This window comes from Notothenia coriiceps, unplaced genomic scaffold, assembly GCF_000735185.1.
Source record: "Notothenia coriiceps isolate Sejong01 unplaced genomic scaffold, NC01 NC01_scaffold00027566, whole genome shotgun sequence".
NCBI classification, from domain to species: Eukaryota; Metazoa; Chordata; class Actinopteri; order Perciformes; family Nototheniidae; genus Notothenia; species Notothenia coriiceps.
In genome coordinates, this window is record NW_011360267.1 from 9,814 (window position 1) to 20,598 (window position 10,785).

The following is a 10,785-nucleotide window of genomic DNA, read 5'->3' on the forward strand; positions in this document are numbered from 1 at the left end:
ATGTAATAATTTTACTATAATGCAGCCCTTCACACTAGTAAAAGATGATATCCAAAATATATGACAATATATAGTCTTATAACACAATAATGATATATTATCAATAATATGCCCAGCTGTTAGTAGTACAGAAAATAGTATCTCTCTCTTTCTGTCTGTCATTTCTTTGTGTCCGTCTCTATAGTTAGGATTTAATCAAACTGGTAATACTTTCTTCTAAAAGTGTGTGTGTGTGTGTGTGTGTGTGTGTGTGTGTGTGTGTGTGTGTGTGTGTGTGTGTGTGTGTGTGTGTGTGTGTGTGTGTGGTTCACACCACCTGCATAATTATGGGAGTTTTTTTATAGGTGGACTTTGAAAGGCGAATATGTTATTATCAACATGAGTCATTGGCATTTAGGGAAAGCCTGTTACACGCACGCGCATGCATGCATGCATGCACAGACACTGTTACACACACCAAACCAAAGGCGCATACAGGAGACCTGAATAATTTAAACCCATTGATTGCAGGACCACACACACAAACACACAGTTGAAGGAGTCGTGTCGTGACAGTGGAGATGTGTGTTTTCCTCAGTTGTTCCTCCTAATGGCTACACACACACACACACACACACACACACACACACACACACACACACACACACACACACACACACACACACACACACACACACACACACAGTGTAGTTTGGGCTGTCAATACTAATGATGTTTATCATGCCATAAATATAATTAGGCTGACTGTCAGTCATAGTGGTGAACAGAGGGGAAACCTGACAGCCCCACCCCACATATACACACACCAGTTAACCAAGAAAGTACAAAAAAATTATCTCTGTGTGTTAGCTTGAGTGGGTCCACCTCAGGGTCAGAATACAATCTGAATATATTTTGTCTGTTGTTCCATCTGAATAACAAAGAGCTAAGCGTACATTTGCACACATACATGTACCAGTGGTGCTCCCTGTGTGTGTGTTTCACACTTTCACATGCGACAACAGACATTTTATGAAACATTTTCCTGCTCCTGAGCTTTACAGAACTCTGTTTGAAATGTAGATCTGCAGTTTATACACACAGTGTATAACTGCTCTAATCAATGTTTGGAATTTTGCAAATGTGTGTGTAAATTGACTGAGGAATGACATCAAATCACATTTGTATTATATTATGCAATGTATTTTTTCTCCTTTTGTTTACATTATACATTTCATTACATGCTCTTTGTCAAAAAGCAATATTGAACTAATTTATTTAAATGTACTTCCTTTAGAAAGACATTAGCATCAAACAATGTGTATATAGACACAATTATCAATGACATTAAGTAAGTATCTAATGTCTAATGTCAGCCCTTAAGAATATTATATTGGGGTTATATATAAAACAATAGATGAAATAATAAAATGTTAATACTAAAAGAACTGTAGCATCCATTCTTTGTACAATGGAGTGAAGGTGTGCCTGCCGTTACCACATAGCTCATGTTTTTGAAAGAAGACTTGGATTTGGGTCGGAGCACAAAATGCGCACCCTGGGAGCTTTTCATAAATGAGGTCCCTGCTTCCCATTCGTCATTTTAACAGCATCTACGTTCTCTGCCAACTTCATTAAAGTTTTAAATTAACAGAAGTAAAGAGTAACATTGAGATTGAGAGTTTATTAAATTGCATAGAAACTTACATTTGATGCACTTTCCCTACCATTTTATCACAGTTTAGCTTTTGTAGATTCCCATTGTCTACTCCAGCCTCCTACTTTCTATACCATAAGTCTGAATACTAAAGTGTGCCTACTTTTGATACATACGTTTCTCTGATTGCCAGAAACAAAGATTATAAGTTACTCCGATATTTTACGCAATCTCACTCAATTTCTGTGCCAAGTCCTCTTAGACCCCGCTATCCTGACTAGGTAATGTTTCAATTAATAATAATCTGATAAGTTGGCACACTGGGTATCAAATAACTAAATACTGTGTTTAGGCACTATTTGGTTTTCAATAGATGTGGTCTTTCTACATATTTTTTTCCCACAATAAATAATTAAGAATTTATGATCCGTTGCAACAAAAAGTTACGTTTTCGCCAAGCTTGAAAGTGCAGCTCTTGCTGTCGAAAACTCCATTGGAAAAGTTGTTGGGGGACAGAACTCCTCCATACCTTCCTAACACCCCAGATTTATTGTTACACATTTTTCTGCCAATTTGGAGTCCCTTTGCCATGCTTCATATTTTCAGTTGGGCTTTGAACAACAAGCCCTGTATCATCAATCGAACACAATAGATAGCGAATGGTAACTAGCCCACTTATATATTGGTTTTCTACACCCTGTTTCATATAGGCACTCCAATGTAAGACCGCTGGTTTATCAAATTGGTCATTTCTTTTATGGTAAACACCTGTTGATAAAAGGAGGTCATTTACCTTTCTTGTGTTGGCACTTTCTCTACTTTCTGACCCTACTCATTTGCTTTGTCTTGAGTTTCTGTCTGCTGTCCCTCTACACCGCCTCTCCTCTTTAACCCCGGTCTATGACAGTGATTACCCTAACTGCCAGCCAGCCAGCGTTTGTTAGCACCCTGTCGTTATCTCGTCTGTGCCTTGACAGAGGCAGTGAGACTGTTAAGTGTAGCGGACTGTACGCTAGCTGCCTACAGTGAGGCTAAGACTGGGGTGTGTGTTTAGTCTGGGCTGCCCGTTGCCTGATGCTAATGATGGGGAGCGTACTACAGACTGAACATTCTTTGATCTCCCTTCTTTGAAAACCTCAAGTCCAGCCTGCTCCAAGGAGGTTGCTCATTGCATTGCCCCTAGTTTTACTTTGTGCCGATACAATGTATGCATGCATATGCTCTGTGAGAGAACTGTTTTGATCATTATTTCAATTTGAACAGAATGTAAAATTTGTCTTGGTGATATTTTGATATTCAGCACAACCCTGGTATTCTATAGACTCTTGTCGATGCGTGTAGAGAGAAAAGCCGTCTTTTGCCTTATTGATTTGATATCTCATGTTACATCCCTTGTTAGCATCCTGAAGACCACAGAAAAGTTTTGTATATTGCCAACCTGTCCCACCTTTTGCTCTTCCCCACCCCTAATACATTCTCCTTTTTCTTCTTTGGTACAGCTCCAGGAGACTGTAAAGAGGAAACTGGACAGCGCACGATCTCCGCTCAATGGAGAACAGAACGGTATCTGTGATGGAGGCAGCTACTCGCCGACTACCAAACGGGTACGGAAGGAGGGCCCCAGCGGTTTGGACTCACTAACGGGTCTCTCCAACAACAACAATGTACCTCCCATCTCTCCACTGCATCACCAAATGGACATTAAGCCCTTACTTGGCGGGCCAAACACTTCCACCGGAAACAACACTTCAAACAGCAACGGCAACCACATAGGTCAGGGGCCCGATGATCTTGGAAAGAATGGTGGAAGCCATCTCTCGGACATGAAGCTGAATGGCTCGTTGGACCTTGAGGACAGCTTCGGGCTCCTCAAAGACTTAAAACAGGAGCCCCTGGATGACGGGGGTGGGATGGAGTCCTCTGATCCCCAGTCTCTTTCCAATCAGAACAAACTGTTCTCCGACATCAACCTCAATGATCAAGAATGGCAGGAGCTGATCGACGAGCTGGCCAATACTGTCCCGGAGGACGATATGCACGACCTCTTCAATGAGGACTTTGAGGACAAGAAGGAGGCGGAGTTCGGCAGGCCGGCAAACAATCATACACCGGGCCCACAAGAAGCAGCTGGGAACACTACAGCACCGCCAGCAGCAGCCCTGCCTCCACCTCCTCAGCCTGGAGGAGGACCCCAGGTGCCCATGGGCTCTCCACAGGTCAGTGCTCAAAGGGTCAGCAAATAGGCCAAGTACTTGAAGGATAAACATACAATAGGAGAATCTGTCAAATTATTACTCATCTTTGTTTTCCTTTTAATGCTTGAAGAAAACTTCTTGCATGTCTCCAAGGTGAACGTAGTCAAACCTGAATAATTCTTTATGAATTGAATTAATTGGGGGCCTTGTTTAACAACAGTATAACTTTATCCCCCATTAATTGATATACAAATTATTTATTTATTTTATATATAAAAACATATTTGTAACCCCTTTAACCCTTATCTATGCCCAAATTTGTTAGAAGCTTAGGTGAATCAGCCTCAAAGTGATATTTTTCTTATGTTCCCTTGCATTTTACTCACTTTGAATGTCTATTCACAAGAATAGAGTTTGAGTACAATTCTACAGGTTTAGGTGGTTAAGATTCTTGATTCCAATTCATAATATGTGTACACAGTTGTGTCTTTATTTTACATCTAAAATATTTGATACATGAATAGAAACTGTGAGATGTGCAGAACACAAAACAAAAACGTATGAAATGCTTACATAGTGTGTTGGGGTTATGATAAAAGAATGTTTAATAATCAAGCTGTGAGGTATGTTGGTCCAAGACAGACGGCTTCCAGCAATACTCAAATAAATCTCAAGTTACGAACAGATTTTCCTCGACATTGTATTGTGCAGGTGTAAAGGTATTTTCGCTGTTGATGGATAGTCATATCAATACTTAGTAAACAAATATAAATAATTCCTAAAACAAACTATATGAAGATAGTTTTATTTAAAAATGTTTAAATTGTTTTTACTTAATAAAGTACAGAACTGAAGCAAGGAGGCGTTTCTCTTAAAGATTGAAACCAGGAACGTGCAGTTAGCCTGGCTCTTCCCAAAGTAAAAAAAAAGAACCTTCCCAGATATTTAAAACTGTTTGATTAGCAAATCTAATTTGTTTAGTACAATTTATGTAGTTATTTGTTTTGTCTCATTTGTACAAAAACAGAAATATAAGAACAGAACGATAAGATGCTTGCTTCTCATGGCTATTTCTTAATGAACAAACCAATATCGGGCCAATTCTGACTCAAATAGCTGGAACAGTTTTCCTTCACAATGGGGTTTTAGTATACACTATTCAAAGGTACCAAACCTTGTGACAACAACATTCTGACAGTAACTCCCGCTAAAACAACATTATTTTTACTTTGCTTTGTGTGTAAAGACTGAACAAACAAGAGACAATGTGTAAACTTTATTTTTAGCCTAGACAGAACTAGGCGACCTGTTATATGTCTTTATTTTCAACCAGATTTGTGTTGAAACATTCATTTAAGAGTTCATGAGTCTCATAGTATTATTTTTTGTTTTTGGACCATTCAGGTCCGACCATCGTCGTCAGGCCCTCAGTTTGCCACCACTGCCAACGGAACGCCTCCTCAGCAACCTTTGCAGCAGTCTCCAGCCGTTGCCATGGCATCAGGTTCCCCATTGCACAACTGCGTGGCTCGCTCCCCTCAGACCCCAACCCAGGCTCAGACACAAGCAGTCTCTAGGCCAGCCAATGGATACATGATGAACCCAGGCCCGGGGGTCAGTCAAGCGGGCACGGGACCTGGAGCGACAGGAGTTGCACCTGGAGGTCAGCCTGTTGGGCCAGTGACACCAGAACTTTCTCCAGCAGAGCAGCTAAAAGCAATGGCTCAGCAGCGTGCCAAACTGCTGCAGCAGAAGCAGCAACAAGCAGCTAACTGGTCCCCTGCAGGAGCTCCAACCAGTCCTTATAACTCTGGTCCCTTTAACCAAGACAAACCCAACAGCCCCATGATGTACCCACCGCAAGCCTTTAACGCTCCACAGGGCCCTCTAGTGGCTGGGATGACCCCAAACAATGGGCCCAAAGCCCCCATGAACAACTACCTCCCTCACAACCACATGGGCATGATGGGCCAGCAACAGCCAAACAGCATTAACCAGAACGCCATGACCAAACAGCAGCAGCACACGGCAGCCATGTTGTCGTACAACAACACCAAACCGCTGAGTCACTTCAGCGGCAGTGGAGTCGATCACATGGGCCAGAGGATGACTCCCCCCATGGGAGGGAACAATCAGGTCAAGAACCCCATGATGCCTCCCTACATGGGTGGTGGGGGAGGCGGCGGCCAGGGCGTGGGGCCGGGGCAGACCCAGGGGCCAATCCCGGGACAGACGGCCCACCTGAGTGAGGAGCAGAAGAGGATGCTGCTGATGAAGCAGAAGGTGTTGAACCAGAACATGCCCTACAGCGCCATGCAGCCTCATGGACAGGTAAGGCAAGGCACCTGTTGCTTCTTCACTTCGCTCAAGGAGGTTATGATTGCGGTTTGGTTTAACTGTTTGTCTGCAAGATTACGGTATGACTACTGGCACGGTCTTCTAGAAACTCTGTGTAAGCAAGCACCAAGGATAGTGCTCTCTTAGTGGCCTTCTAGTAAATCAATGGGGCGAAACAAAGTTGTTTGCATTGTATTGGTTCGGTTCAAGAGAAGTCAATTCCTGTTGCTTCTGCGCAGAACCAGGAGAAAGGTTTCCTTCAGCTGTCTGTAGCTCAAGCTCCGATTCCTGAGTCATTCTTCAGATGAAAACAGAAATCTGGAGTTGAATGCCATGTTAAATGATGCTGGTGTTAAAGAACTCTCAACCTAAGACCTTGGGAACACTTGAAAGGTTTCGCTTGTCAATCTTTGATGTGCTACAGGAAACATTGACTGTCCACTGGAGACTTTCTATAAAATGTATAAGTAAAATGGATGCAACACACAGATTCAATTCGAACAGTTGACCTGGGCAGATTATGGAAAAATGGTTGCTGTTTTACAAAACCTTCCTAAGGTGTAGCCAGAGAAGGTAAAATGGCGGTAGTTTCCCCAGCAACAAGCCAGGGCTGGGAATAGGCATAGGAAAATGGCCTGTCGACAGTGTATTGATGCCTCTGCAACACTAGCAGCACTGATAGCCTCTCCCCCCACACCCACTCCTCCCAGACACACAAGCGCATGCACTCACACACCACGGCAAACACCAAAGCTAAACGGCTCCTTAGCTCATATCCCCAATCTGTCACAGCTGACTGATGGCTGAGATTGGAGCGCTAAGCCAAGCTAGCTGCTGTCATTACCAAAAGCCCGCCTCTGGCAGTTTGTTTTCCAAGCCCCAGCGACCAGCGCAGCCCACTGTAACGCTCCGGTGCTCTGGCCAGGTGTCAGGTGTCTTTAATAACCCGCCGGACGGAGGACGTTAAGGAGAATAGGAGGACTATACCCTCACAAATAAACAGTCACACAAGTGCAAGATCAGACTTCTTCTTATTATCTCAGGGCCATCGTCAATAGAAAGTGTGTGTGCATTCTTGTTGATGATTCACTTGTCAATGTTGTCTCCCTTTATCTCTCTGTCTCTCTCACTCTACCTCCCTTGCGTTCATGATATGGCTACCGTCAGTCACCTCCTCCTCCCGTCTAAAGATCTCTACGTCTCCTGTCCTGCTCCTCCGCCCCCCTCTTCTCCCTCTCTTTCTCCCCCTGCCAGAGACACTCAGCACCAATAAAGGAGCAGATTTATTAATATGGGGCCATTGTGGCTGCTGCCTGAAGGGCTGTGTGTTTGTGTGCGTAAGTGAGCGAACGAGCGCGAGCCTGTGCACATGCATGTTTGTGTGTATCATAGATTTTGGGGAGTGGGGGTAGGAGTGGAGAGATTTATTTGAGTGAGCAGAGGAGAATTGGAGAGCGGGAAGGGAGCGGAGAGGTGGAAGAGAGAAAGAGACTTAAAGGAGAATGCAGAAAGAGAGAGATTTATGTAGAGTGAGGATGGAGCATAATAAAAAGAAAGTCAAGGGCCTGGAAATAAGTGAGCAATGCAGAGTGTCTAAAATGCAAAATATTCACAGTGCATGGCGGGTGCAGACGGCTTCATTTTAGCATAGGATATGAACAAGAAGTGGTAACATTTAAAGGGGAAGCTGAACCTTTTTACAAATCAATATCACTTCACTACGGATACTACCAAGAAATAGAAATAGTTTTGATTAAAGTCTTCTGTTGTTCTTATAATGCTTTGTCTAGTCTGAGATAATAACTGACGATGTCATAGTGATGTCATCTTGGCTTGGAGAGTAGATATCTATGAATTAAAAGTCAGCATTCAAAATGGGAGTTTGATTTAATTTCACATTGGATTTATAGCGATTGGGAACATCAGCTCAATAGAACAAATGTTTACGGAGGTAATAATTCAAGCAAGAAGCAGTGTCATGTTCTCATAGACTTCTATACAACCAGACTTATTTTTACAACCATCAAATATTAGAGTAAATCCATGTTTAAGGTACATCTGCATTGGCTTCACGTTTCTGACTTGTAGAGTTGCTGCTAAAGAGAGGGGAAAAGACCGTTTGGATTGGTACCAGTAGATACCTAACATTTAAAAAAGTGGTGACGTGCCATCCCTACCTTTTTAGATTTCTTCAACAGTGTTCCCCTTGCAAAGCTAAAATATTGGATGACAAACCAATGGCAGTATTATCAATACTTTCATCAGTCATTATTGTTTAGGTGCTAGAAAAGAGATCTCATGATACAAACAATGTATTGCTGCTTTAGCAAAAGCAGTCAGTTTCAGTTCATAGAGAGAGAATTAGTTGGACCATACAGGTCAACGTATGTATGTCTGTTGATTTATGTCAAAACTAAGCTGAATTAGTAGTCTGTACATGTATATTTCTTGATGCTGAGTAATATTTTTTTATATGCAGATTCCCTTGGTAGTATTTGTTTTTGTTTGGGCAGGTGATGCTAGCTGTGTTTAGATTCAGATTCCTTTGTCTGCATTAGAGTATGTACATTAACCTTTGGCTATGTGTGTTGTCTCACATCACTGTCGCTCTGCTCCATCCTCGCTTCCTCTCTGATTCTGTTAGTGTGTGTGTGACTGTGTGTGTGTAGGCTAATCCAGTTAGCAGCTGCTCGGGGAAACTTCAGCCTCGCTCCTCAAAAGCTCGTTAGTCAAGCTTTAATTGTTGCTCCCTCGCTTTGCATATCGCCATGACGCTAATTTATGCTCGTTGTCGCGGTTACCGTCGCCACGGTGGTGGATGTCTCAGAGGAAGCAGCGAGCGGCGGGAAGCAAAAGGCTCGTGTGTGTGTGTGTGTGTGTGTGTGTGTGTGTGTGTGTGTGTGCGCCAGAGTTTAGAGACGGATGTGGCGTGTTGCACAAGCGTGTGTGCAGCTGTGTGAAGCTAGCAGCACAGGGGCGGGTCTCTGGGGTTATCTGAGTGATGATTGGACGAGAATGGATTGACAGATGTTGGGCTCATAGGATGGCTTCTGGTGTCATCCTGATAAATTAGAGTGGGATGTTTGACTGTTTGTGCGTGTGGAAGTAAGCACATGTGTGTGCTTGTGTGTAAAAGACCAGGGTGTTGCACACAGACTACAGTGCACGAAGGAGCTGGTGCTAATAGCCCTGTGAGTCACGACATCATCACACACACACACACACACACACACACACACACACACACACACACACACACACACACACACACACACACACACACACACACACACACACACACACACACACACACACACACACACACACACACACACACACACAAATAAACAGGCTTTGAAAAACACCCACAGGCATGCACTCTCCTGCTTTCCACCTTCTCCACCCCTCTCTTTCCAGAGGTAAAGCCTCTCTCATCATCCTCTCTGTCCTTTTTGTTATCCCTTTCTTCATCATAGGAGAACCCTGACCTCCACAAGGTCTCAGGGGTGGCAAACACACACACACACACACACACACACACACACACACACACACACACACACACACACACACACACACACACACACATGCAAAGCCAGTTGCCCAGAACATCTCATGTGTTGAACTAGAACCAAATATGTTATGTGTTCTCTAGACCAATATTAATGACAGATTTAATTGTTTTTCTTCTCAACAATTTTCAAATGTTATATTTTAAAAGTTATCAATTTATTATTATAAATTATTATAATAAAAGTAACAATAATAATAATTCAAAAATCAATAATAATAATAATACACTTTATTCATATAGCACCTTTCAAAACAGATTTGCAAGTGCTTTCACATAAAACTGAAATAAGTTGAAAATACAACAAAGAAAACAGCATCACGTAAAACACAGTAATGATATCCTTTATTTATATATTAACTTTTGTAAACATAGTTATGAAGCGCTTTACAAAGGAGAACACATTTAAAGGGGCCCCTGTTATGCAAATGTTCAGTTCATATTGTATTTTGTGCCTTTCTGTGACATGTTTACACATACAATGCGTTGACGGGCTAACCAATAGAAATGCAAGTTTTTATTATCAGGGCATTTCTGGCAGGAAGGTCGGCGTTTCATGCTATATGTTCCTATGGAAGACACATTTTATTTTATATAAATGGATATATATATATATATATATATATATATAATCCCTTTTATTTAATATCATTTTTTTAACTCCCAAATATCAAGTACTAATATCGGCATTGTACTTTTCCCAACCACAATTTGAAGGATGGGGGGAGAAAGAACTGTCCTTTTCTCGCTTTCCTCCATCTTTTCCCATGAGCTGGAGATATTACCTTCCCGCTCTCACCCTCTCCTCCTCACGTACACACATTTCATCTCCTGCTCACTCTGTCACCCCCCACACTCTGTCTGAGTCTCACACACACACACACACACACACACACTCGCACGCACCACACAAGTGAATACTGCTCACTCTCTCACTCCTCCATCTCTCTCACACATGTCAGGGCTTGAGCAGAGCCGCTCTCAGTTCCTGTAGAGAGGCTCTGAAGATGGGGAGGGAGGGGGAGGCAGGAGGTGGAGAGGGGGGG

General features: G+C 42.7%; 1 protein-coding gene across 1 annotated transcript; it reads left to right on the forward strand.

Annotated features, from left to right (window-relative positions):
• Positions 1-3,135: 3,135 nt before the first annotated feature.
• Positions 3,136-6,315, forward strand: LOC104957700 (mastermind-like protein 3; the record flags this gene model as incomplete). The annotated part of the gene is made up of 2 exons (XM_010785358.1): positions 3,136-3,852; positions 5,236-6,315. Coding segments are annotated over 2 exons (1,797 nt in total), but the record flags the coding sequence as incomplete, so codon positions are not given.
• Positions 6,316-10,785: the final 4,470 nt, after the last annotated feature.